The 27862-nt window shown below is 42.4% G+C and overlaps 1 protein-coding gene across 2 annotated transcripts; it reads left to right on the plus strand.

Annotated features, from left to right (window-relative positions):
* LOC146704110 (protein Wnt-7b) lies at positions 1 to 27862 on the plus strand. 2 transcript variants are annotated; one of them, XM_085461058.1, is made up of 4 exons: positions 1 to 284; positions 7208 to 7434; positions 22564 to 22835; positions 25962 to 27862. In XM_085461058.1, the coding sequence occupies exons 1-4, from the start codon at positions 214 to 216 to the stop codon at positions 26439 to 26441; spliced, it is 1050 nt and encodes a 349-aa protein (XP_085317184.1). In that variant the 5' UTR covers positions 1 to 213; the 3' UTR covers positions 26442 to 27862. The 2 variants fall into 2 exon arrangements, with proteins under 2 accessions (XP_085317184.1, XP_085317183.1); XM_085461057.1 differs by lacking the exon at positions 1 to 284 and adding an exon at positions 2412 to 2891.

The raw sequence follows: 27862 nt of genomic DNA on the forward strand, positions 1-27862 counted from the left end.
TTAGCCACCTTTCAGGTCGTCATCAGCATCTCACCTGTACTCGCGGACCATGGATTTCGCACGGTCGATTATTTCCAAGGAGCTTATGCTAGATGTCGCGGGAAACAGACGGTACACGTGCATCTGGAAGGGCTAAGAAACCTGCCAATGTGAACGGAAAGCGTGGCCACTTTATGTTATAGTGCATGGCCTCCGGACAAAGTGGCAACGATCATGCACGAAACCCTCCGAAGACGGAGTCTCTACGTGTTCCTGTGTTTTGGCATCATATACCTCAGACTTGGGTGAGTTTTTTGTCGTTGTTACTTATCGAGACACTGTAGCCCGCGAGCCTCGGTGTGAAATTCGTTGCGACAGTTAGGCACGCTTCAGAGGGGAAAAGCATTGTAAAGGAAAGATTCGACTGCCCTCTGACCTTAGAGTGAAGCATGAGGATGAAAAAGTAAAACCAGGTGTGTTTAAACATGTAAGAATCATTGCATCATCAAAGTGCACAGCTATAGCTTGGAGAGGGGTGTTATGCGTAAAAAAATTGCAGGTCTGTTCTTGTACCAACGGACAGTACGATCGATCGGCGTTTACCACAGAAGCTTATTTAATTCACCTCCTGGTACTCCTGCTTTGTTGCAGAGGATCATTTGAGCCGCTGTCTCTGCCTCGGATTCAGCTCGGCCCTGCATACCTTCATTAATAGCGGCAGACTGAGTTGTAGTTCCACATTCCATTGCCCAGACGGAGTTTTTACCTGTTTTGCAATACCTCACCTTGATACATAAACACAGAAGGACGTCCATGCCTTCCTTCTCTGCTGCCTCTCGGGCATGATCGTGTTAGGATCTCCAGGAAGATAAGCAGAAGTTCGGGGTTTTTTTTGCGCATTTTTAACATCATACTGTTAATAAAACATTAATTATTAGTGAAATGCTCAGTGAGTCGAAGAGTACATGTTCTAATCCATCTGAATCCAATACACTGAAACCAATATAAATTAGCTGCTATAGCCATAATAAGGCCCAGGGGTCCTGTGCAGCCCTGCCTACCGGGAACGTTGCGCTGCAGAGGAGACAGATCCAACCGAATCAGAGCAAAAGCAGGACCTACGTTATAAAAAGTAGACTTTATAACAGGTTCTGTTGTTTTTAAGCCACTCTGCATTTGCTTAGTGGGTTAATTCTAAGCAATTGCCCAAGAAATAAATAAAAGTTAATAATTAAAAATGAAAGCTGGTACCAGTCACACACGACCACACCACATAATAGTATAGAACATGTATTTATGACTCTTTTATTCTAATAGTAAGACTGTTTATGTTTGTCATATACATCAAGTTCAGGAGTGCTTCTAACTTTGTTGTATGCTTGTGCTTATAATGGCAGTTAAGTAGATCTGATCTTATCCTGTCTCACATTTTCAGCTGTAAAATGGAACGATTGGGCCCCTGCAGCTTGATGTTAATGCTCCGACTGCGCAAATCTCGGAGATTCGCGCGGTCGAAACGAATCAAATAGACAGAACCTCGTGAACTGACTTCAGATTTCACACGGGGTTCATGTCACATGACAGTAGCTCCTTTATGGGGTCTCTTGTCTTATTGTTTACTAATCCTGAGCAGTTAGCTCATTCCTTCCATCCTTTTACTCCGGCTAAGTCTTTCATGGTACCCTCTTTGTGTACAATGACTGGAGCCTGCAGGTGTTGAGTGAAAGTCACGATGTTGAGAAGATAAAAAAAGCTTCCACTCACCAAACCATGTCAGAAAAAAAAAGAAAAAAGAAAAAAAGAAAAGAAAAATTCAGTTTATGGCAACAATAGTGCAGTTTTTAAGCCTTTACTTCCATCAATCCTGCACCCTGAGCATAGAAAACCCTGCCTCAGAGCAGGGTCTCAAAATAGGATGACAGCCAACAGAGCGCAGCAGACAGGTAGGCAGAGCAGAAATATTATAGACGCCTATAGAAATGTTATAGTGTTGCCGCAGGATAGAATAAGGTCACTGAACCCCTGTTTGGCTTCTGGGAATTATGCTTTATGTTTCCATGGAAATGTCACAGCAGACAAAGACATTTCTTTACAGCAGCATGGAAAAATAGCTAGAATCATATCTGCCATTCACAGACAGACAGACAGACAGATAGATAGATAGAGTCACTTCGTTAACGTGATGCCAACTTGTTGATTCAAAATGACACATCCTGCCAAGACGTGCGCTGATTTCTTACACATGGAGCCTCGCTGATGGTGTGAGGCTGAAGCAGCCAGCCTCTGTGTTTGTTTATTTTTGGCTGGATGGTGGGGTTGGGGGTGGAGGTTGCGGGGCTGTGTGGCTGTGTCGGTAGGTGGGGAGGGGGTGATAATGATGAATGAAACCTTTAGCGCTGTCCAACGGGAATCAGATGAGTGTCACCCTATTGTCCCACTGTGGCAAAGTGGGCGGATAGCAGTGTCTCTCCCTGCCCAATGGCAGGCACGACTCTCATGAGAGCGGAGAGAGGCACTTTTCTGCCATGCAAAATCCCTAAAACCATCATCATTCCGGCTCGGGAACCCACAGTACTGTGTAACAGCCTCCGCTGCTGAGAGATGACAGAGCCAATCTCGGCGCACACACGGCCCTGGGAGCTTGGAGCTGCGTAGAGTCGCTGCGCAAACACAAGGCGACGCAGAGCGAGTTTTATTTTTTTTATTTTTGTGCGGAAAAGGGGATTTAAAGCCCGGGATTAAAGAAGGTTTTTTTTTATCCCTCCTCCTCTCATCGTAGTCCGTCTCGTCTCACTCAAACCGAGCGTGGCCGTTTTGCTCAATGTCATCATGATCCTCTTCTCGTCGCGCAGTGTACTGCTGTCAGTCTACTACCCGCAGATTTTCCTGATCCTGACGAGTGGCAGCTACCTGTAAGTTCGAGCCAATTAACGAGTCCTTCACTCCACAGGGTGCGCGCTCTCATCCTCAGCAACACAAAGATGCACGGGTTAGGCTTTCCTCCTCTCACAACCCTCAGTCTTCTCAATAGGGGATATATTTTCTTCGCCCCAATATTCAAAAGCCGATAAAAGTGGATTATTTCGCTCATCCCTCATCCTCAGGTCAGAGTTATTTACACCGTGATATCAAACTGTATCGAACACGGACCGGGTCTAACAGAAGTGCAGCTCAGGCGGCATATTTGATTGTTCAACTGAACTAATGTTATCCAAACTAAAAAAGAAGAAGAAAAAAGATAATACTCATCAGTAGAAACACCCGGGTCCACGTGGGAAAGCAGTAATTTGGCGTAAAGCTCAACGCTCTAATGTGCCATCCCCTCAGCGAGCATGTCTGCGGAGTAAGTAGGGCTCGTTTGGGTCAGGCTGTTGGATTTAAAACATTTTACAAAATCGAGGAAAAATAATACTGTAGGAACTGCAACATTGGTCCATTTTGGCCACTGAGTGGCAGAGATGTTCAAGACAATTAGATGCGGAGATTCTGTTTTCTTCCCCTTGTGAGAAAAACTTCGCGCAACGTGGGTCATTTTTACGCATGGAAGCACCTTTAACCTGCCAGAGCGAGCGAAAGACTACCACGCATTACCTCACCTCTCCCCGATTTCAAATATTTTGATGTTACCGTTTGAGCCCACATCTTAAACTATCCCCTATGCAACACGTACGTGATTGGCACCGCAATGCGCTGAGCTCTGGATTAAAAGTATTTCGCAGAACGGCGGCTTTCTTAAAGTTTCCAAAATAATTACATGGTCCTTTGCTCCATCCTTTGCTGCCCGGAGACCCCAAACCTGATGCTGGAATAGATGTGTTTTTTTTTTCCTTGGGGGGGTTCAGACAAAAGTAGGCTACGCTGCTAAGTATATGGCTTGCACATCAAAGTTACATACCATTATTTGTTTGGATTATTTAACTATGTTTTCAGCGGTGTATTAACCGCAGGATAGGCCACGTGGAGAACATTTAAACATAGATTCAAAATAATACAATACCCCTTCATCAAAACTATACAGGAAATGTTTTGGCATGTAAAACTGTAAAAACAAGTTTTTTGTGGGCAGTAAATACACCCCGAGCCAAAGTATATATCCATATAGTCCTTTGGAGTCACTGCACACCTCGCCTGTGGAAACAGTCTGAAAACTGTGGGCGTGTAAGGGATTTTGTTTTAAGTAAAACCACTCTAAAATGCTAAAATTTATAAATGCTGCTAGATTTGCTGTTAATGTGTCTGTGTGTGTGTGGTGGGGGGAATAAGGAGAGTATTTATTCACTTGACTTGAGTAAGTTGTGCCTCGGGCATTTTTGCGAGGGCCTTCCTCTTGTAGAAAACACGCCTGGGAACGTAACAGCCTGTCAGTTAGGTTCAAAGTGTTCAATGTGATGAAGCAGGTGGCTGTAAGCAAACTGAATGCCATGACGCAGATGATAGTTCCTCTTAAGGCCACCACACTGCACTGTGATGGAATCTTTAAGCTCCTCACCACAGTTAAGATTTAAGCTCTTCCACAGTAATGACTTCACACTGACCTAAACTAGTGTTTCATTTACATTTCCTGGTGACTGTTTTAGTCTTGAAGTTTTTGGGATCAATGTAACATGGAAATGATCATGTTTTATCAGCGCTAAGGTTAAATTATTAATGAAAAATCAGCTTTACCAGCTTAAAAATCAGAATAGAAAGAGCAATTAACGGTGGACTCTAAATGTTTTAGGTTTCTGTACGGTTTGTGGTAACATGATCAGACTTTCCACCTGCTGCTTTAAAATTAAAACCCACCTTTCCTCTCATCTCTCTGCAGCATCACTGCTAAACCACAATCCAGTGACGCTGCCATTAGTCGATTAAACAGCACACAGTTTGCATGAAAAGACACAACTTTTGCATCGACTCTCATCCTGTAAACCTGAGGAAGCTATACAGGCCGGGGCTTTGAAATGCATCAGCTTACTTTTAAGTTCATGTTGACAGTCTATCTTATTGGAGATCTGTGTGGCTGTGGGTGAGCTGTCCCCCAAGCTGCTGGCACACACAGAGCATACACTAAGCAAACAGATTCGCATTTGTGCACTTTGATGATGCGGGGATTTAAAAGCTTAGCCCTGGAATTCTCTGTTTGGTGTTGTCTGTTGGTCGGGTTTGCCCATGGTAGACTGTGATTGTGCAAATTAGCATGTGAAGGACATGAGAAAGAGCTAACAAAGGAGGCTGAAAAGAGGTTTCTTTGACAGAGCTAAAAATTATCACCTCGACGCTTGTGTAGGATTTTTATCGCAAACTGACCTTATTCATCTCTAATGTTCATTATGGAAGGAAGCAAATTTCTCTAGTTGCACATTAAACTTAATGAGCCCACCTTTCACTTTTGGACAAACTGGATGTCGTCGTTGCCATGAACTACCGTGTATGCAGCGGAGGGTCAAAGAGGGTCAGAGAAGTTCGAGCTACTTTACAGCTGAGAAAGCAAAGCAGGATTGAAAGAAGCAGCAGGCTGTAGTGTTCGCTGCGAATGCAGAAGGCACCTGATGAATGTCCTTTTTTCTTTCTAACAGGGGATTTTTAAAAAAAATTTATATGATTATTTTTTAGAAGTTAAATACCTGTTAGATAAGTTTGCATCTAGTGTAGTGATGCACACGTTTCGCAGACCAAATTTAATTCTTCTTCTTTTTTTTCTTCTTCTGTCTAATAAACATCGGGCTTCTATTCTATATGAAAACGTGTATCCTAACATGTTGACATTGATTGATTTATGGCGAGTTCAAGTGAAGCGTTTCTAAAATCAACAAGCATACCCATTTTGCGTGTCCCTTTTCAATGTTATACTCCACCAAGACAATGTGTGTAGCCCTGTGTTTGGTAACAGATACTCGCCCCACTGCAGTTAGGATTTATTCTAAAGTTTGTCTTTGAAATTGAGATTTATGTTGTTCTTCCATTGCGTAGGAACTTAAACAACAATCAGAAAAGAGAACACAGTCGTCCGAGAGGTTTTTAGCTATCCCGACTCAAATCCACGCTCTAAGTCAGGGCTTCTCAGAACGAGAGTGTGCTCCGAGCTCTAAAATCGACATCTCCTAGAGCTCTGTTTCTCCCAGTCTCTCCCTCTCTCTTCGTCTCCTTCATCCATTCTTCCATTTCACCCCTTATATATGTTGCCATTTCTTTTCGCTGACACACAGCTCGCCTGTGTTAGTTTGCCCCGTTTGTGGTCAATACTTCGGAGGTCGACGTCATACTTCAAAGGCGGTGTTTGCCTCCGCGCTCATTTATGGCTCCCTGTCCCTGACATGTTTGAAAAGTATGTATCTACATGGTTTCAAGGGCTATAAACAGAATCTTGGAGAAAGTCTGTGTTTTTCTTTTTCTTCTTCTTCTTCTTCTTTTTTTTTGTAATCTGTTTTGGTGTTCCCAGTGGCCATAAAGCCATCTTGAAAATATGCCGTTGTACCTATCAAATATGCTGTTGTGTGTTTGAGGTGAACCAATAAGGACATGTCCTGGGTCATACAAGACCGACCACTTTAGGATTGGAGAAAACCAGTGCTGAAAACCTTACATGTGTTCAATGCAAAGCCTCTCATGAAATTTATGGGCAATTTACACCCCAAGTATTCTTCAAACACATACTGTAATTACACAAATCATACAAATCGTACTTTATATGAGATTTGGTTAAAAAAGCGATTTCTGCAACTGTGCCATCAGGCACCGAGGAGGTCTGCACAGTGGGTATACAAGTCTGGAAGCCATTCACACCAGTATGTTACCTAACAATTGACACAAAAATCCAAACAAATTACTTAAACTCACGTCTTCCAAACCACTGGGGAATGCTGTTGTGAACAGCCAAATAAGCATCTTCTTGTCTCTCTCTGGGCTGTTTTTAACATTTTTTATTTTTATTTTTTATATTTCTTATGTTGGATTAAGCTCTCAGGTTTTTCATTTACCTTTAATCCATTAAATAGTAATATTCTCGTGCAGTACAGCTTTCACTTTACTATGGAATGTGCATCAATCACGGGCTGAATTGAATCCTGTTCTGGAGAGTCTCGTGAAAGTGAGTAAATCTCACCGTCCTCTGGAGGCTCTAACTGAGTTTGTTTGTGTGTGTGTGTGTGTGTGTGTGTGTGTGTGCGACAACGCATGCATGCATCCATGCCTCTGCGTATGAATGCATGTCTGCGTGTGTGGCGGTGTGTTTTTCTTACTTCGGCAGGGCCCTGTCCTCAGTGGTGGCTCTGGGTGCCAACATCATCTGCAACAAGATCCCAGGGCTGGCACCTCGCCAGCGGGCCATCTGCCAGAGCCGCCCGGACGCCATAATTGTTGTGGGCGAAGGGGCCCAGATGGGCATCAATGAGTGTCAATACCAGTTCCGATATGGACGCTGGAACTGTTCGGCGCTGGGAGAAAGAACAGTCTTCGGTCAGGAGCTGCGAGTAGGTTAGTCTGCGTTCTTTCACAAATTGAAGCGGGATAGTGTGTTCCTGTATCCATATCTGTGTGCTCTGTATGGCTGTGCATGCGATAGACTTACACAGGCTTTGCTTATGGCGCTGCAAGGAACTTTTGCCACTGATCACGTCTTTAATGAGCAAATTGAATCAGTGTAAGACCTTTGGATTGGGGTTAGGTTTTTGTTTGCTAAAGTTAGGTTCAGTGTTACGGTCTGCTACCCTACAGGACTCTGGTGGAAAAAATCATAATAACCGTATTCTATGCAGAAGAGATTAAATAAAAGTCTTAGACATCCCACTAATGTACACCAGTTAGAAAGAAAAGCTAAAACAGCCAAAATCTTATAATCGGATTTTGATACACAAAGATACTTAACAATACAGCTTAAATGATATTTTACATTAGTGGCACACTTTCCCAAATAAATTTATAGACATAGTACTTCACTACAAAAATGCACTCACTCATAATAACTATGGATTTGGTATTACGTTGGTTTGAATATAACTTAAAGGTGAGCGATACACCGTCTTAATAAGACAGAGGAACAAACCATTTGAGGCACTGTTGTACACTACTATGGATTTGTGACTTTCCAGTCAACTTAACAATGAAAGTATGATACAAAACGGGAACTACAGCTTTGAGGCTTTGTGTAGCCTCAAAGTTGTGCGATGCTGAGCAGATGGTGGTAAATTTCTTTCTCTGCCTGCAATCGCAACTATTAATTTGGTAATGGCAATGTAGCTGACAACAATAATACCAGTAATTTTCTTATTAAACAAGAAGTTACATAATGCATCTTTATTGTCCCAGTTTTATGAAACAGTGCCACGAGAGCATCAAAAATGTGGTACCAGGCCCTGACCCTCTGAACCCCATGAAATATGGCTCGTAACAAGCCAAACCCAAGCTGCACACATCACACAGTCAGTTCAAACTCAAACCAGTAATGCGCAGTCTCTTTTGATTTTCTATTGTATAACCATTCATGTTGCTCAAGAGGATCTCGCATACCGCTGATTCCACCCCATCTTTTGCTGCTCCTCATTCTCAGCTGAAAAAATGCTGTTTCTCTAGTGTTCCCTGCAGCTGATTCGCTGATGTAGTTTGTGCAGTGTGGGGTGTTGGTTAGCAGCATGCCTGCCATAGCTGGCTGTGTCCAAAATTGTGGAAAAGCTACCGAAAAGAAGTGCGGCTCTGATGGGGAAAGCGTATGGATGGAAAACGAGACGGCGAATGAAGAGACAACTAATCGTGTTATTGCAGAGAACTCATGTCAAACCGAAATAGATGGACACATCTGTTGTTAATTGGGCTAAATTGGTTGTGTCCATGCCTGGCTGGTTCACTTGAGTGTTCTCATATAGGCAGAAAAAGCCCCAAAAGAGGGCAAACGTTTACATTTTAAAATGCTTTTGCTTGAGGGACTTCTCAAACTTCTGCAAATCTCTTTTGCGCTGCTTTTGTTTTACAGGGACTTTTATATATTTCCTTTCATTTAGATGCTTTGTTGCTATTACGTTGCGGTTGGGCTGCACATTTAATCCAGTGGCTCTGTTCACAATCCCTCCTCTTAAGCAGCAGCTGAATTAGCTCCAGCTCCTTTTAGCAAAAGCATTTTTTTTTCTTTGTTGTGAATGTGGCGCTTTCTTTGGTAATGAAGCTCATGTTGTTTTCCTCAACAACATCCCCTTTTCGCTTTCTTTTGTTCTTGTCTTTTATGGCCTTTTGAAGCACTCGGAGATTTATACATGGCATTCGGCAGTGGTTCTTTGGACGCATCTCATGTGTATTTCTGTGTCACGGCTATTAATGTTTTCATGCATTATGCTGCTCACCCAAAGTAAATTTTACTATTAAAACATATATTCAACCCAATAGGGGGTCTTCTCTGGTTTATTATATGTTATATTATATATTTAGCAATGGCGCCATTTGAATTTGGTGTTAACTTGTTTGGTTTCCATAGTAGATCTGCACAAATAAATGCTCCGTGCGCCCGCACTGAGCACATCACTGTTGGTCGTCCAGTTATAGTCAGAGACCGATGACTGCTGGGCCTGTCATGATTGTTCTATAATGATGGGACTTGGTGGCCTTCTCAATAAAGTATCCCTACAATGACGTCTTCCTCTAGACCAACATGGAACTTGATTTAAGTTAGGATTCCCAAGGCAGATTTGGGGTTTTTCAATGAATAAATAAAATAACCAGCCAACAGGGGCTTATTTTTCAACTTATTTTCCCTCATTTATGTTAGAAAATAAACCCCATAAAAATCCCCCACCTACCCACCCCATCTTCTATTGTCATATTTGAACCACACACAAAGTTAATGAGCAGTAAAACAGGCCGAACTGTGCAGATTTATGCGAACAGAGTGGCGCATCAAAAGAACACATGACAGTAGAGCTTCAGCTTGCTCGATTGCGTCACATTTGTAAACTGCAAGAGGACATATTATAAGGCACCCTGCGTGTCAGTACAGTGACACCAAATCCTCTCAGTCTGCATCTCTGCAAATGATGCAATGTCATGGTTTGTCTGGCTGGGCTCAAACGCAGGACTCAGGATTGAAAGTTCAGTGAGTATATTTACAGTGTTGGTGATAGTGCTATATACAAAGTCTTTGAAGTGCTTAGTTCAAAAGTCCAATATGTACAAAATCCAATGGATGGAAGGTTGCATGAATCCAAGTCCCCGATCTCCTCACTCTGCCAAGTAACAAACACTCTTTTGGAACTCCGCTGGGCCGTCCTAGGCACAGGAAAAGACGCATTAGAAAGCTTCAGCAAATAAACTGAAACAGAGAGGCAACATGAACACTACTGCAGTTAGACAACACCAAGGCAAAGACTGAAGGTCAGGTCCCAGCTTAAATAGCAAACAGCTGATTGCCAGATGATCCACTGGTGCTGATTGAGTCAGGTGTGTCCAGGAGAGGGCGGGGATCCCAGGAGGATCCCGCCCCTGTAAGGCAAGTAAACACACCCTCACACAGAGCAGCAAGGACACAACAGAGAGAGAGAGAGAGAGAGAGAGACGGTGGAGGCACACAGGAGGACTGGAGGACCATGACATGCGAACCCGGATAGTAATCGTTCCAAATCGATTCTTGTTCAGAGAAAACGCTGCACATTTCGAGGAGCTGATGCCTCAAAGAAAAGTCTGTGCAGGCTGCTAGTTTATCCCTTTGAAACTTTAGAAGGCGAAACTAGCTCAAAAGACTTAATAAGAAATTGTTTAACAGTTATTTCTTACTATCATTGATCCAAGTGTGAAAAAAAGAGTAAGTATATTCCATTGAATTGAACATTTCACATTGTACCTCCATTAAAAAAAAACATGGAAAATTTAGATGTAATCAGATTACTTAAAGTCAGCATTTGGACTGGGAAATGGTTGCAATCTGTGTGGAAAACATCTGGTCATCTCTCTATTGTAGCATCTAAACCACAACTTGTTGCTGCAAACTTATTGGCCAGTAGTTAGTCATGCGATGCTGACTGACCGCAACTGTGTAGCTTGAAGTCTGGCAATATGCTGTTTTTACTTCTGATCATGACCTTGTGAATCACCTAAATCTCTCCCTCCGGGTCTGTGTTTGCACCATAAAAGGTAGCATATGTTGCACCTTCGTTCATAGAAACATGCTGGCTATGTGAGGTGAGCCTATAACCCGTGTGCCAAACATTATCACAATAGAATTAGAGTCATACACAAAGAGTTTGAGAATTTGAATGGTGTTGTACATTAATGTTTGTGTGTCAGTGTTGAGCGGTAATGTATTTTAACCCCAGTTCGGTATCCCTGTCAGTAAAAATTTCTTGCTGTGTGTACATAAGGAGTAGGATAGCTCCTCTCTATTCATAGGTTTAACTCTCTGGACTGATTTAAGATGGTCTAGCAGGGAGATACAGCCTCGCCGAGTCTCCATTTCAAGTTGTGTTAAAAGTGCGGACTTCATACTATAACCTATTTGATGTTTAATGCATAGAAGTCCTGCACCACAAAAATAGATAGAACCCAACAAAATAACCATGCTTTTTGTTTTCTATGTTGTGGACACAGCTAACATAGAAGCCTTTTAGATACTTAAAGATGTGACGATGATACTGAGTAAGCTGTGAATCACATTTAGTGTTATATGTAAGATCATTTCAGTAGATATTTGGGATTCATGTATTTGCATTAGTTTGATATTGCATAGCACCGTTTGCTAGCAATGGTTGGCACTGCTCTTCCAAAGCGCGGGTTAGGGTTAGGGTATATGATGACTTAGACCTCAGAGTATTAATATAATAATATTTATGTTTTTAAACCTAAATCTAGCGACTGCTAGACAGAGGTGTGTGATTACTACGTTTTGAATAAATGAGATCAAGCACGCTGCTGGATTCGATCTAAGTGTTCTGTTTTAGTTTAGTAGCGTCCCACTAGGTCATCGTAGGAAACCACCGACACCGCAGCTACTCTCCTGTCTCTCTCACACACACACATGCACACACAGGGGAGAAGCGGGTGACTGTATTTTTTCTCAACACCTGAATTTCAAGCTTCCAGCAGCCTGCATGCAACCTTCGCGATTGTGATCTTTTCCAGTGACTATTGCCCTTGATTGAAGATGTAACCATGTTTTCTAACCGCGTCCGTATGTATTATGGAATTCTTTAGCATGGCATATGAAATCATGGAATACACCCCTCGGAGAAAATGTTCCGATCCCTGCTTCAAATCTGCAAATTCCAACATCATCATAATCAAATGTAGAGGGAAAAGCTGTTCGCGTTCTGCTCCTGTTTAGGTTCCTTGTTCAAATCCCCCCAAATTATGAACGCCAAACCTCCCACCCACCCCCGTGCTCAGTGATGCAGTCTTAGTTCTGGACTGAAGGGAGGAGATGTCGGCAGTTTTTCAAGAAGTAAAGATCAACCGACCGCAAGTCTTATGCATTCTCTCTCTGTACTGCCTTCTCTTGGAGGCAGTCTTTCTCTTCTGGAGCTGGTCCAAGATATTACATTCGCTTTCCAAGGGAGCACACATTAATAACTGGGCTATTGTGGATTTTTAGGACTTGAGATATCGTCATTTAGCAGAGATGGTTCAAAAATGGTCTATTTGATATTTACTTCACTTTTATTTCAAGTTTTCAAGGTTGGCTGCTGCCGGCATCTCTTTTGTTGCTGACACGAGACTCTACAGTAGATGCACTGAAACAAAAAACAAAAAAATGAACCCACATATCTCCTGCAGCTCTGCCGCTCAGCATTTCCACTGTTTTGCAAAAAGTGTGAGCTTGCTTATTACGCACCAACTGACAAATTGGAGTACAACGCCGTAAACTCAGCGCGGAGATTTGAAACCAGCAATTTGAGTGTGTCTCTGTTTCCTCTGCAAAAGCAGATTTAGCATTCTTCCCCGTGCCCCGCTAACAGCGTTGGCATGAGCCAGTGCCATCAGCCCTCAGAAATGTGGAATGAATTATCCCGTGCTAACAGAAATGGGTGTTATTGAGTGACTTGTTGCAGTCTATTAAGAACCAATAATAAAATTAGAAACACATCCATCAGCAGCTTAGGAGGAAAAAGAGGGGGTTTCAGGATAAGAATGGCAAATGTGGTCTGCCCTCCGCTCCGATCTGGCCTGCTTTCTGAATGAATCATTCTATTTTAAACACTCCTGTCAAGACTCGATCCCGTAGCCGTGATTTGTTGATTTCAATTTACTGTGCATATTTAAGTGCCGTGCTACAGATTTCACATAAAAGTTAAATCTCGTTGTGCTGTGCCACATAAATCAGCCTTAGCATGCATATTCTGCGTGAACTGGCTTTATTTTTCTATTGCATTTATGCTGCTCATCAGCCGTGATCAATGCAGCTTTTGGTTATTGATCTCCCTATCAAAGCATATTTGAACTTCTCCCCTTGTTTTTAATGACATGTTTTGACTTGGTAAAGCCTCATCCTGTGTGCAATCAGACATTCCTTTGGCTAACTACCTGTAATAGAGATGCCCTTCACTTAAACAAAAAAAAGAAATGCCTATGAATACCTTACAGCTCTGTTCAAATTGCAATGCACTTGAAGTCAGTGATTAGAGCCTGAAAATGGACACCTTTCAACAGCTACACTCAGCATCAAAGGCCAACACTGGCCCCCTTGTCATAAAATGGCCTGCTCTGGTTACTCTTTGTTTGACTTTCCAACCAGTTTGTCACCATCCTGATCCACGCTTTTTCACATGAAAGAGGTTTCTTGTATTGTGCTGCTAGTGAATTATTGCAAAAGTTCAATCATTCTGCCTTTGGCTCATTGCACAAGAATGGATGGAGCACTTGAGCAGGTGAGCCGAGGAAACACGACAGTTTTTTATTGTTACGACAATTTAAATTTAAGCATACCTAGGTATAACTGTGCACAACTGCTACAGTGAACAGTGAAACAATCAGACCTTTTTAAGAAAAGATGTAAGCAAGTCTTTTTTCTTTCATGACCCCCCCCCCCCCTTTGCTTTTTCACTGTGCTCCTTTTATTATTTTTTTTCCCATTTTGTCTCCCTGTCTCTCTCTATTTTTTTTTTTGTCAGGTGCAGAGAAGTTGCCCCAAGCTGTGGGTTACAGGAAAAACAAAAAAGAGAGAAAGAGAAAAAAAGAAATGGGAGTAGTGTAGAGGTGTCAGGGAATTAAAGGTGTGTTCATGCCATCCTCCTTCTTTCTCTTTCACCTATTTCCTCTCACAGGATCAACATTGTGGTGAAGGTAGTGGTCAGTCCACCTGCTAGAACCTACAGGGCTGCAGGGACCAAACTAGCATCCAGTCACTAGAAAGGATGTTTAAGTCAGCAGGCTTATTGAAAACCATTTGTGTGGAAAGAACTCCCCGGACAGGCACATACTTGATCGGGAGCTGGAGATGGCAGGGCTACCTCTCGGAGGAGGGGAAAGGTCACTGCAGACACCAAGAGCCAGACATAACTGAGGGTTGGATAAGTAAGTGCAAAGAGGATGTGGTTGACAAAAGTTTGGGAATTTTGGCTTAGTGTTATATACACCATTCCCGTTTTTATAGAAAACCTGAATTCACAGAGAATGGAGTGTGCCAGAAGCAACAGATGAGCCATTTTTGGTGTCTTTTCCCACTCCGAATACAATAATCAGAGAAAAACAAACTGTGTGGGACCATCTTTTCCACATTGTTGCTCATATATATATATATATATATATATATATATATATAGATGTTAAAAATGACTTTGGTGTGATTTGAGAATCCCTGCGGTGTCCTTAAATTTCCTGAACACTCATAATTAATAATTATTATGCCAACATTTTATTTGCTGTTGTCAAGACTTGAAGTAGCCATTAATTTGCTTTCCCCCCCACACGTCTACAATTCATCCGACACACCGCACTACAAGCTCCTGGGCCGAGGACAACAGAATACTTGCAGATTATAAATTCTTTGGTGGAGCTCCTTCCTTTTCTCGGAATCAGCTGATGGTCGTTTTGTGGTGAAATCATATCTCCGCAGAATGGAGGCACAGCATCAGTCTAACCTAAGGGTAATAATGAATGGACGAAAAAATCTGTTTAAAATGACCACGCGGTTCGGTTATTGCTTTGTTTTGCTCATTCTGACAAAGCGAGAGCTAATACAAGCTGAAATATTCACTCTGGCCAGATGAAGATTTCCAGAAAAGTCCCCTTTAAATCACATGGCGATTGTGTCTCGAGAGCAGACATTCAAGGACAGTATAAACAAAGCAAGGCAAAGGGAATCAGTCAGCATTGTAATTTCAGCCATCCACACTGTCAACCCCACAATTATTCAAAATTCAAAGAAGAAATAACATGGCATAACTGTGTAAACTTACATCTCATGTTTTCAAGGCTGTGATTGGCTGGGAGTGAAGCTTGGCAGAAAAAAAACACACAAGCTTACTCAGCTGGCAAGAAGGTGTCATGCCCAGGACTAGCTTAACAAAGGCAGTCAAAAAAGCCATTCTTCAAACTGTTTTTTCCTGCTCCTTTTTTTTTTTTATCACCACAAGTGGATACTTTGACACTGGTGAACTCTCCCAAAATGCCATCAATCATCTCACTGCCACTGAGGATTTTTCCCCTTTGTGGGGATTACTTTTTGTTGGTTCTACGCCCTTCAGGCATACTGCAGCTCGACTACTTAATCATTCACCCAAATCTCGCTATCCCACAGAGATAAAGAAAAATAAATATTGTTATCATTAAAGGACGGAATATTAAAGCCGATAAAAGATCTGATGCACCACCAGTGCTGATCTGCCAGCAAAACAGCAGATCCACTCCCAGGCAGCCAAGCAGTTGGCACCGAGCGGATAACAGCGTGGAAATGACGCGTGCATTGTGTTATGGTGGAACGGTGGTGGATAAAAGGCCTATTTTTCAGCCCGTCATCATGTGGGTTGCGCTAATCCTCTCTGCCTTCCTCCATGTGAGCCCAGAGAAGCTGGAGCGGTCCGACGTGCGCGCGTGCGCATCCCGCGCGTAGGATCTTTCACTAACTTTATCAGATAGCAGGAGAGTCCGTTGCTTTGTTGTTCTGCAGCGTGTGGGCTGTGGTCATCATCGGCAGTAAAAGGTCATGTCTTACGCTTTTTCTTCCCAGCGTCTTGCCTCACATCCTCTGCCCACAGCATGTGTCTGTATCTAGGGTGTGGCTTGTCGTCCTACGCAACCAAACAGCACTATCATTGCCGGGTCCGCTTTTCTGCTTGTTCATTCATCAGCTCTGTCTCTGTCTCAGAGTGTGTGGGTGTGTCCGTTTGCTGGGGTCCCTCACCTTTTCCTCACCCCATTTCTCTCTCCCCCGCCCACCCACAGTCTGTCTGAGCTGTTCAGAGACCCGACCCTTGTGGCCCCCTGCACACGGGGCTCCCCGTAGCCTCGCGTTATCGGTGGGATCTGCGTCTGTCTGTGTCTGCCAGTGCAGCTAGACGCAGGAGGAAGCAGGATGCAAGAGGATCAACTGTAATCTCACTCTGTGCTTTGTTCCACACTATCCCAGGCCCATCACTGTATTCTCTACTTGCTGGCCCACCACTGGACATTTACATGTGCCAACAATCACATCGCTACTGGCCCACTTAGGTGAGAGTTCAGAGAGAGAGAAACAGCGAGAGGGAGAGAGTCTTAGTGGGTTTTTAGTGGGAGACACCGGTTTGGAGGGAGAAGATGCTAAGAGACGTGGGGCTTTATTTTGACTGTGTGATGATGAGTATCACCAAATATGAAAATGTCAAGTCTGGAGGTTTCTTTTGTAATGAGAAGGAGAAACATGTCATCAGTGGCATATTTGACTCGTTGATTATAGTGGTGAGGATAATGATATCTTCGTTGATGCGCTGTGGGATCCGCACACATCTCGGTAAATATGTTTCCGCTGAAGATGAAACAAATTCAAGTAAAGATTGAAATTGAGGAAAATCCTCGACATTGTCCTCCCGTGAACTTGATGAATGCTTCGTAGAGCGCGCAGCGGCCTACGTTTGTAGATGTGTGCAGGTGAGGTCCTGATTTGGGCTCATTATTAGGATGAAAGGGTGGGAAGAAGGATTTGTGCTTGTTTTAGCAAGCCTCAGCATTCAGTCAAAAAGCTTTATCTTCACCTCAGGCAGATCAGAGGAGAGAAAGGATGCTTTTGAAACGGTTTTGTGCCAGCCCAATTTTCTGTGCCTGGGAGGCAGCTTACCTAAATTCTCAGAATTTAATAGTGCACCGGCAAAGTTAAACACCCTCATAATTGTTTTTAGCTTTTCTTCTCAAAGCCCTCCTCATTATATGAATCAAACTGGAGGACCTACAGTGAGCGGCCGTGCCAAAGCGTGTCACTTCCTCGGCTCTCTGATGTGAGTTCTCTGAGAATGTGGAGCCTAGTTCTGGTAAAACAATATTATTTTATTGTACAGGAACACGGCTGTGCTAATTCCTCAAGCTGCAAACCTCACGGACCACAACTTTGTCTATAATTTGCTGGGAGCATATGTTCATAGCAACGGTACATAAAGCGGAACGGAAAACAGTAGTAGAGAGCGCAGTAGTCAGTTCAGCGAGTGGTACACAAAGCAAGGGGTTTTCCTCCAACTTTCTTCCCCTTCCATGGGGCCCTGGAGACAGGATTCCAGCACCAGTATGGCTTTGGTTAGAGCTTATTCTCAGTATTTTTTGGTGTCATAACTTTATTATATGTGCACAGTGACGTAAAATAACTTTGTTATGTAGTATCCATGAACTTGCATGTGCTCACAATGTTTTAAAAGCGGTATCATGTTTCCATTTGATTCACCGGAGCTGCAGAGTGTGTTGCACGATGCTTTGTTTTTGCTTTTGAAAATGATGACCTGGAGCTTTTATTTCTGGGTTTTAGTGTTTTGATTCAATTTCTATAGTTTTGCTGCAAGACGGGGGAAAAGTAAGAGAAAAAAACCAAATGATCTAAATGTTACTTGAGAAACAGCACTCTGCAACTTCCATATCTGCTTTAAAAAAGGTTTGGCATCGTGTTTTTTATCATTATTATTATCATTATTGTTATTCTTATTTTGTATCTTGTGAAAATCCCACAATATGTGTAAAGACTCTTGGCCACCAGCAGGTGACACTTTTCCCTTTGTTCACTGTGGGCCATTTGTGTGTGACAAGATGTTCTTACAGGTAATGTGTGAATGTGATGTGAAACTTGAACTTCGAGTGTGTCGCTGTGTTGTGGAGATTTTATTTTTTATGCAATCTACTCTCCACCCCCCACCCCCAATCCCCACCCCACTCCCTTGTGTCCCCTGTGGGAGTGAGTGCATGTCTGGGATGAGGGGTCTTTAAAAGGCTTTCCCCTTCACTGCTCCAGCAACAGCAGGCTTGGCCTGTGTGGAGAGGCAATTCAGCCACTCTGCTGGAAACCTGCCGGTTTCTGTGTGTACTTCTGTGTATGTATGTGTGTGTGTTTTGCTGTTGTTTGGCACCCCCTCCCCACCCCTTCCCTACCAGGAATCCAGCCTAAACTACTTCTCTCCAGTCCTTTTAGTCTACTGAATGTCTTTACCCATCCTCTGGCTCACCTCACCTTTACCGTAACCGAATCATACCTTTGCTGTGATGTTCTGTAAAGCTTGATGTCTGCATGTTTCGCTACATCTTTCTTAGGCTGTACACCGTCCGTATGTATCACATTGTGCAATCGGAATTCTCAGAATCCCAGAATTTGTTTCTGGCTGGCAGGATTAGTAAAGGAAATTAGCTCAGCATCTCCACTAGCTGCTTTGTAAAACATCAGGTCAGTCATAATAATAACAGATGAATGCGATAACCTTTAGCAAGTCAAGGTTGTCAGGCCATTTCTGCCTCTCACTTGACCTTTTTTTTTGTATATTTTAACCATTTGTCCCATGATGGGGCAGACACACAACATGACTGACCTTGGCCTGGTTTTTGGAGAGAAAAGGGCGCTCTACAGCCAATTCTGTATCCAAGTCCCTTCAGTATATCTTTTCCCTTTCCTCTCCTGTCAACAACATATCTTTACTATGGCCTGTGAACAGAGAAGAAAGCAAGGCCCGTTGAGGTCAGCGGCAATGTTACTACATCAGCTTGTCTATAGTACACAAGTGCTGCCTGTATAGTATCCCCGGTTGTAAATCTTCTATGCTGTGTCATGTGAATTCTGGCTAGCGGTGTGCCTGCCTCCGTCTCTAAACACAGATTGCAGTTTTAGCGGCAAGCCACTACATCCAGAGACTTCTTTTTATGTCCTAGTTTCGGCAGATGGTCAAAAGACACGGCGGGCCATCGCAGCGGGAGCCGCTGTCCAAAGTGGTGTGGTCAGGTAATGTGAAGGCCAAAGCATACTGCGTCAGTATTTCTGGTTTTAGCCCCCAACGCAGGGCCGTAACAAAAGAAAACAAAACAAATGTCTGCATATGAGCTCCCTTACCTGTTCTCAGTGAAACAAGCCTGATCTTCTTGCCTGCTTTCTTGGCTGCTACAGCAGACACTTGCCACTAAACTCCATTAGACATCTGGTTTAATATTCCCCCATTCTTCTCTCCTGGATGTTTCCAAGTTCATTGAGGTTTTTCTGGTCACTCCAATTTTCCACTGGCAGCTAGCAAGGCTATCCCAGGGTGGTTCCTCCTGGAGTGCTGTCAGGACTCTGGGGCCAGCCTCTTTTGGGGCTTTTTGCTGCTGTTATGGGTGCATTTTCTCCTTCAAAATTTCATCAGATGCACATCTGTTCGGGGGCCTCTTTCTTTCTCCAGAACACAGGCGTTTTAAAAAAAAGATGTTGCACACGCAGGATGCACATGCTACACCTTTGCATTGCTATATTAATGTAACTGAGCTAGGCAGTTCAACAGCAGAATATAATCTTTGGTGTCTAGACTCTGACTCATCGCCCACTCTAAATATGATACAGAAATTGGGAGTGATGAGTAAACATCCACACAGAGCCTACAGGTTGGGTTGGTGAAGGGGGTTGACATATCAGGGTAGTGCACTGACATGTCGGAGGGAGAAATGGGAAATTCTGCAAGTAGACCACCAAACTGAGAGGAGGGGTGTTTGGGATATGACATGTGGAAACTGAAGCATGTTAGCGTGCAAAACACAGTGTGGCTGGAGTTGCCTGTCTGAACTGGCTTCACTCCACTTATTTTGTTCGTAACCTTTCCATCTTTGATTTATGAGTCAGTCACTTTCAGGGAAACAGAATGAAAGCATTCTCTATTCTGATTGTCATCATTGCCCCACTAATAGCATAACTCATTGAGTACCACCCTTTCTCTGGAAACTGCCTTTATCCTGTTTTAAACATTACAGTGATGCTCTGTTTGTGCATCTATGTGTAAACGAGCTTTTAACAGTGTATGCGCGCAAGGGTGGAGGGAAGTGGAAGTGTGTCGTATTATTTTATTATGTGGCCGGTCAGGGAGCGTTTGCATGTGTGTGTGTGTGCATGTGAACAGAGCTACATTGCAGCTGTGTGACTGCATTTGTGTATGAGGTGGGGGCAGCAGAATGTCACCACAAGCTGGTGGGGCACAGCTCTGCTGCTAACCAAAGAAGCAAGTGGTTGTGAGTCAGTGCCCACCAGGCAAACCTGTGGCTATGGTATTAAGTCTACAGCACCAGTGCCAGGGTAGGAAATTAACAGTGGCTTTGGGTGAAAACATCTCTGAGAGTTCAAAAATGCCCCCGAGACCAGAATAGGAGGTGTAAAAAGTCCCTCTAAAAAAAGAAGAGGAAATGAAATGGAAAACAGCTGCAAATGGCTGCATATTAGCAGTATATTTAGGAGTACATAAAGCACATTGCTTTTGAAATGAAAAAAAAGTTGAATAAAAATTTGTACACATAAGCTTTAGCGGATAACACAAGCTATCGAGTGTTTGCTTGGCGTCCATAAAGTCGTTTTTGTCTTGTTTCCTTATAATTTTCACTTCATTTGCTGTATTTTTGTATTTAAAGGCTAATCAGTGTTTAGAACATATAGTCAAATACACTGAAACTGTCTACAATGTATAAAAAATAATACATAAAAAAATAGAATTCTCTCCAAAGCCTACAAGGATGCTACCAGAATTTACTCATAAATAAATAGGTTTCTACAGATGTGTTTTGACATCCAGCAGAAATACAGTAAAGAGGGGATTCTTGAGTTCATGTGGTTGCCTGCAAGAAGCATAAGAAAAACAGTGGTTGCAGCGACATGCTTGCAAAAGTATAGGATAAGTTTGACTATCATATCCGTTAGCTTGGAGGCGGTATATTGAACACTTGTGACAAGTTCTGTATGTACAACTTTATATTCGGCCACTCATTTGAAAATTTACATCAAGCTTTTATGTTCACTAGCCTGCTGAAACCGGATGATTCTTTTTGATAGGTCATGTACTGTGATGTTTGCAAACTACTGAACACGATGAACCTCTGAGAACCGCTGAAAAAAGAAAATGATAAACTGACATGGAGCTTTTGGCCCTCTGAAGTGCAGAACAACAGAACACATTTTACCTAGAGTGATTCCAATAATTGCGACTGAGTACATTACACAACACACATCAAAGACTTACAAAACATTCTTCTCCACAGGCTGAAAGGCCCCTTAAAACACTCTTTGGCTAGCCTTGTTTCTGAGGATTGCCTCCTTCTAGATTACTGCCACTTGGAGGGAGACCAGGGTTGTAATAACCCGCAGTCCTTCCTATACCCAGAGACGATGTCTTTTAAGTCAGATCCCTTTGTAGCCATTAGGGGAATAGTACAGTTATTTCAGATATGCAGGAAGTGAGTGGAATTGTATGGTATGGTTATTGTCACCGTCCTTTTAGCTAAAGTGTACCCAGGTCCTTTACATGTTGTTTATTGTATATATATATAATTTTTTTCTCTTATTGACACAACAAGAAGTCTATACCTCGGGCATTGGCATTCTCAATTTTTTTCCCAAGACATTGAATCTATTTTTTGGTTTTTAAGTGATGACAGTGCACATAGTATTTTATCTAGTGACATAAGCCGAAGTAGAACTTTTTAAAGCCAATAACAACTAATCTAAACCTTCAGTTTGAGTGCTTTCATGGCCAGTAAGCATGCACTGTCTTTAAAGCCTGAAGTCAGACTATGAAACATAGGTAGAATTAATCTTGTTAGGTTTAGCAGCTGCTCTTATCTTCTGAGGTCCTGGTATTACCTGATCTAGGCACCACAGGGCTTCCTTTCTTGTCAGTGATCAGTATCAGAGTCAGCGAGACCTGCAGACCCCAACTGTCTGCAGTGTGGGCAGCAGTACAAGGTGCTCCTGTGGAGGAATTCAGCACTTTGGACAGCACCTACCCCAGCTCTCCCCACACTGGAATTCCAACACTGCACTCTTGCAGGCTAGGTCCAAGGAATTTGTGGTGGGAAGTATGACCACATTTCTACCAAGGTACAGAAGGCAAGCTGTTCATGAGAGGAAAGCAAAATGGTGGCTTATCGAATGATGGGAAAGATTCTGAATATCTGTGGTGTTGTCAAAAATCAAATTCTCTGCGCTGTAAAATGCTGTGAGTGGAGCATTTATCTGTTTTTCTTTTTCAGGCAGCCGGGAAGCAGCTTTTACCTATGCCATCACAGCGGCTGGGGTGGCCCATGCTATCACCGCAGCATGCAGCCAAGGCAACCTCAGTCAGTGTGGATGTGACAGGGAGAAGCAGGGTTATTATAATCAGGAGGAAGGCTGGAAATGGGGAGGATGCTCGGCAGACATCAAGTACGGCATAGAGTTCTCTCGCCGCTTCGTGGATGCCCGCGAGATTAGAAAGACCCCACGTCGTCTGATGAACTTGCACAACAATGAGGCAGGCAGAAAGGTAAAGAAAGATGTCATATACTTTTCTTTTAGCCTCGAAGTCACAAAAACCCCAGAAAATGCTTAAACAAATCTTACTTAAATTAATTACTTAAATATTATGTAAACTGTGCACAATAAATGTCTATCCTCAAGAGAGCATACTTACTGTGAAGTGAATTTTTGCATTATCTTGATGACCTAACTTTTGTTTTTACCTCCAAACAAAGAAGGTTACTCATTGGATTAAGCTTGCGTTTGGTGATCACGCTGATAAATGATACCGCAACGAATAAATGGACGTCTGGAGCAACTAAATAGAGCTAGCAGCACTATGGAAGTAGTTACAAAGAACAATTGTTATTTATTCTTTAAGTCACTTGATAGCAGTTGATAGCATGGCATATCTGCCAGCCAAAGATACAAACAACTGGATGAATGGATTTAATGGCAAACATGTGTTTATCCATAGATGCAGAGATGTGTCCCAGACAAGCGGAGCTCTCCCAGATAAAGAGCTCAAAGTCGCAGACTTGTGACAAAAAGCTGCGATCAATCAACAGATCAGCAGTTTATTTCTTAGAGAACAGATAGCAGAAAGTCATGAAGAACGTTAACGACCAGGAAAAAAAAGACAGAGAGAGTGTGGGAGGTGGAAAAAAGAAAAAAGACAATACTTAGTTGAAAAATGGATCTAATTAATAACTTCAGCTGTATAATGTTCACTGGGAAAATGGAGCCTTCCCAAGTGGTTGCCAGATGGAGGACTGCCATTTATCCTTTCCAGTTCCTTTCATGGAATTATGAAGTGTAAAGTCAGGAACAGGATATTATTGCAGTTGTCTGCACAATACCAAAACATGTCACTGCCATTTGACTGCATCTATTCAGGGTGTGAAAGCAGGCCGACAATGCTAGTGTTAACACAGCAGACTGATATGGTCTACGCTGCATGCCATGGTACTGGCAGCTCTCTCGATTAGAGCTGGCACTATTGCCGCTTTGCTCTTTGTAGCTCAAAAAAATTAAATGCTATGAGGAAGTGTCAGATTCTTTTTTTGTGTGCATACTGAAGGAAAGCTAAAAGTTTAAGAACTTATATGGACACAGAGATTTGGGCCTTCTCTGATTGTACCTCACTTTGTTTGATGATGCATGCACACTTACTCCAAGAGTGTCAACTGCATCACATAGGTATTAAATATTTAAAAAAAAAAACAACATCCAAAAGTTAAAGACAGATAGGAGTCTTATTGGAAAACCAACACTGATCCGATCAGTCCATCTGCAATTTGCCAGATGAAGGCACACACATATGCATCGCTATATATGTAAACTGGATTTTATGTAGTTACATCTGGATTTTGTTCAGATGTGAAGCCTTTAAAATGACGAGTGTAAGAGGGCTTTGTTGATTGTTACTATTACTCTTATTAATGGAAAAACAAACCAAAAGAAGTCTACATGCAGATGTGTGTTTGACAAGCCATCTCAGGGCATCTCAGTGCATCTGTATGCGGTGATGTGTATCTGGTCATATTGGACTAATCAGTAACAGATCAGAGGCTTTGATGGACACACTTTAAGTAAATGTTTCCATACATATGTCAGACTCCTTATGCCAGACATTTCTTGTGGTTTTTGTACAGTGCATTTTTGGAAATCCTCACTCTGAATTAATACTGGAGGCAGGCTTGACATCTAATCCCAGCTTTTATGTAGTCGGGAAGGCTCAGTTTTTAAAAAAAAAAATCAAATTTCCTCAAACCACATGAGTGCGTAGACAAGACAGAGAGAGCTATATAACATCACTTGTGTACATTTCATAAGTGTGTGATAGAAGTGATGACTTGTGCTGTTGGCAAGGCGTCATTCCAGGAAAAAGCTGCACAGCCACCCAGCAACAACAGAGACGCCCGCTTTGCTCAAGCAAACGAAGAGTTTTTAGAGTCATGGCAGATTTGTTAGCAGCGGGTTAATAGGACTCAACTAAACGACACCCCCGTGATTTCTCTGTCCCTTTGTCTTTTAGGAAAAAAATACTTTTTTTGTTTTTGTTTTTTGTTCTTTCTTACTCTCAAGGGACAAAGGATTGACACTTGAATACTGACAACAGCACGCAATATTTACCACATGCCGCGGGATTAGGGAGCAAAGAGAAGACTTTCTGCCCTGTGTGTACCATATGTTGGAGATAAACCAACAAATCTTAAGACCAAACCTAAGAAAGGGAGTTACACAAAATAAACTGTCATATAGTCCCGTCTTATGATTGTAATATAACATAATACATCAAAATCTTACCCATATGGGAATAATGCTGTATTTTTTTGTCATAATATTGGTTAAGAACTCACTTAAACCATGTGTGTTGTCCAGCTGTAAACGATTAATTGAGTTTGCCTGTTTGTACACTGCATGTGTAACACATTTAATTGCACAATGGATTCAAATTTTCAATGGCGATCAAAAACATATGAGATATTTTTGTTTCTGAATCAGTGATATGTTTTATGGAAACCACAGGCAAAATTACTACTATAGGATATTTCTTGTAAAAGCTAGAAAAACGCTTTATATTGTAAGGAAAGGAGAGAAAACACCAACAATCAGATGAGCCCCTGTGAGCAAACACTCGGCAACAGTGGGAAGAAAAAACTCCCTTTTAACAGGAAGAAACACAGAGGGGCAGCCATCTGCCATGACTGGTTGAGGGTGAGGGAAGGGAGATGCGATGACATGCACAATATAAATGAGAGCAAGAGACTTATAATAACTAATGACTAAAATAAAGTATCCACATCAAAACAAAAGGTGTTCAAAGATCTATATATTGGTCGATTGGATATCAATGATTTTCTTATGGACTTCCACTCTAGTCAAACTATGCAGATGTCTTGAGCTTTGCACTCATGTGAAATAGAAATAGAAACAATAATAACAACAACAATAATAATAATAATAATAATAATAATAATAATAATAATAATAATAATTAGACGCTTTAAACATTTCTACCTTTTTCCCAGCACACTGGAAATCCATAGAGAGAAGGAAAATTGAAATCTTCATCTAGGGGTTCTATTACCTGAAAGTCCTATAACTGCTAGAGCTCTACAGCTGACCTGTTGTCTCTACCACTCCCCAGGTTTTAGAAGAAAGGATGAAGCTAGAGTGCAAGTGCCACGGCGTCTCGGGATCCTGTACCACTAAAACATGTTGGACTACTCTTCCGAAATTCCGCGAGATTGGCTACGTACTCAAGGACAAGTACAATAAAGCTGTGCACGTGGAGGTAGTCCGGGCCAGCCGACTGCGCCAGCCCACCCACCTCAAGGTAAAGCAGACTCAGGGCTACCGTAAGCCCATGGAGACAGACCTCGTATACATTGAGAGGTCGCCCAACTACTGCGAGGAGGACGCAGCCACAGGGAGCGTGGGAACCCAGGGACGCCTGTGCAACCGCACCTCACCACATACGGACGGCTGCGACCTTATGTGCTGCGGTCGGGGATACAATACACACCAGTACACAAAGGTGTGGCAGTGCAATTGTAAGTTCCAGTGGTGCTGCTTCGTCAAATGCAACACATGCAGTGAGAGGACGGAGGTGTTTACCTGCAAATAAGGACATGAAGAGCTCAGTGCCAGAAAAAGTGACGCACAAAGGACTAGCTAAATGAGGAAGAAGCGGGAGAACGAGCAGGAAGGTGTGTCTTCGAGATTTTGAAGCGAAGAAATGGAATTTACACTATCAGCTCTTCGAGGCATCGTTTTGCACAGCAGAATCTATCTAATTGCTTTTCCGAAAGTAAATTCTAATTATCAGTAGGTAATACCCCCAAAACTTTACTGTCACATTGAGGTTGTGCTTATGTACTGATGTATCCGCAGTGAAGTTGGGACTACGTGTAAAGAATGAGACCCTCGGTGGGAACTGTGCTTTGCACTCTGGGATTTGTGATGGTTCGATTGCAATATAACCAGACTTGCATGGAGAGGAACTCACAGTAACCTGGGAGTTGATCGAAGTGACAGCCATTGTTAAGTCTTTGACGAGAAACTCTTTGTGGGTTTTGTCATTTTTTCACTAACGGGTGGGGGCATAAGTGAATCTTGACATGAATGATACCCCTAGCTTGGCTGGGGCTAATGGTGGAGGTCTGTAGAAATGAAGAACATTTTGTAAGTGTGGTGCATCACGCTGCGCCAATATCTGAGTGGAGAACTCTGTTAAAACCCTCTGCTGCCAACTGGAATATGGTGGAGTATGTTAGTTTTCCAGTCACACTGGAACTGTCTGTTCTGAACACTGAAAATAAATTGTCTATTTATGTTATAGTATCTTAAAACAAAACACTAACGGGTAGACATGTCTTTTTTTTTTTGTACTAAGTGTAAAGAAAAATACTTTTTAGAAACTGACTGGAAAAAATGTGTGTCTATTAGAACATGACCCCCCCCCCCCAAAACCCCTACAAAACCTAATCTTTTCTTTTAAAAAAAGGAAGAAGAAAAGAAAAAAAAAGTCATAGCTACTGGTGTGTTGACAACAGAAGAGATCTTTACAGCATGTTTCACATGTTTCAGACACCTGGGCTCTACTATGTTGTAGTTTAGCTTGTTTGCAGTCCTTTTTCGCTCCCTGAGCAGTAACAACTATTTCAATGGTTGTGCAATTTCAAAGACAGTAGCATGAAAACACTGCAGAGATCCTTCCTAAATTCATTAAACATGAACATTAAAACTGTGCTGGATGTGGATGTGTTAAGTGCTGCACCTATATTTTCTATTTTAATCTATGAGAACTAAATGGCTCCCATTTTACTCAGTTTGATGGTTCAATGCTAAAATATCAACTGAAGTTTAACCTGCAGTTCATCTTAATTCTTTTTTTTATTGATAATTTTTTCAAATTCAACCAAAGACTAACTTGGAACTGTTGATTTTCTTTTGCTTATTCCCATTTTGGCTATAGGGGCATTTTACTTCTGGCTAAATAAGCTCTCCTCTGTAACAATAATAAAGGATATTTCCACTTTATTACAA

This window comes from Copadichromis virginalis, linkage group LG7, assembly GCF_057382275.1.
Source record: "Copadichromis virginalis isolate Kocher_CV1m ecotype Utaka linkage group LG7, C_Virginalis_male_GT1.1, whole genome shotgun sequence".
NCBI classification, from domain to species: domain Eukaryota; kingdom Metazoa; phylum Chordata; class Actinopteri; order Cichliformes; family Cichlidae; genus Copadichromis; species Copadichromis virginalis.

What these genes read in the sequence shown, in the direction of transcription:
- LOC146704110 (XM_085461057.1), top strand. Translation starts at nt 2,809, where the DNA reads ATGATCCTCTTCTCGTCGCGCAGTGTACTGCTGTCAGTCTACTACCCG. An exon ending in CTGACGAGTGGCAGCTACCT is followed by an intron (nt 2,892 to 7,207) that starts GTAAGTTCGAGC and finishes TTACTTCGGCAG; the next exon opens with GGCCCTGTCCTCAGTGGTGG. An exon ending in ACAATGAGGCAGGCAGAAAG is followed by an intron (nt 22,836 to 25,961) that starts GTAAAGAAAGAT and finishes ACCACTCCCCAG; the next exon opens with GTTTTAGAAGAAAGGATGAA.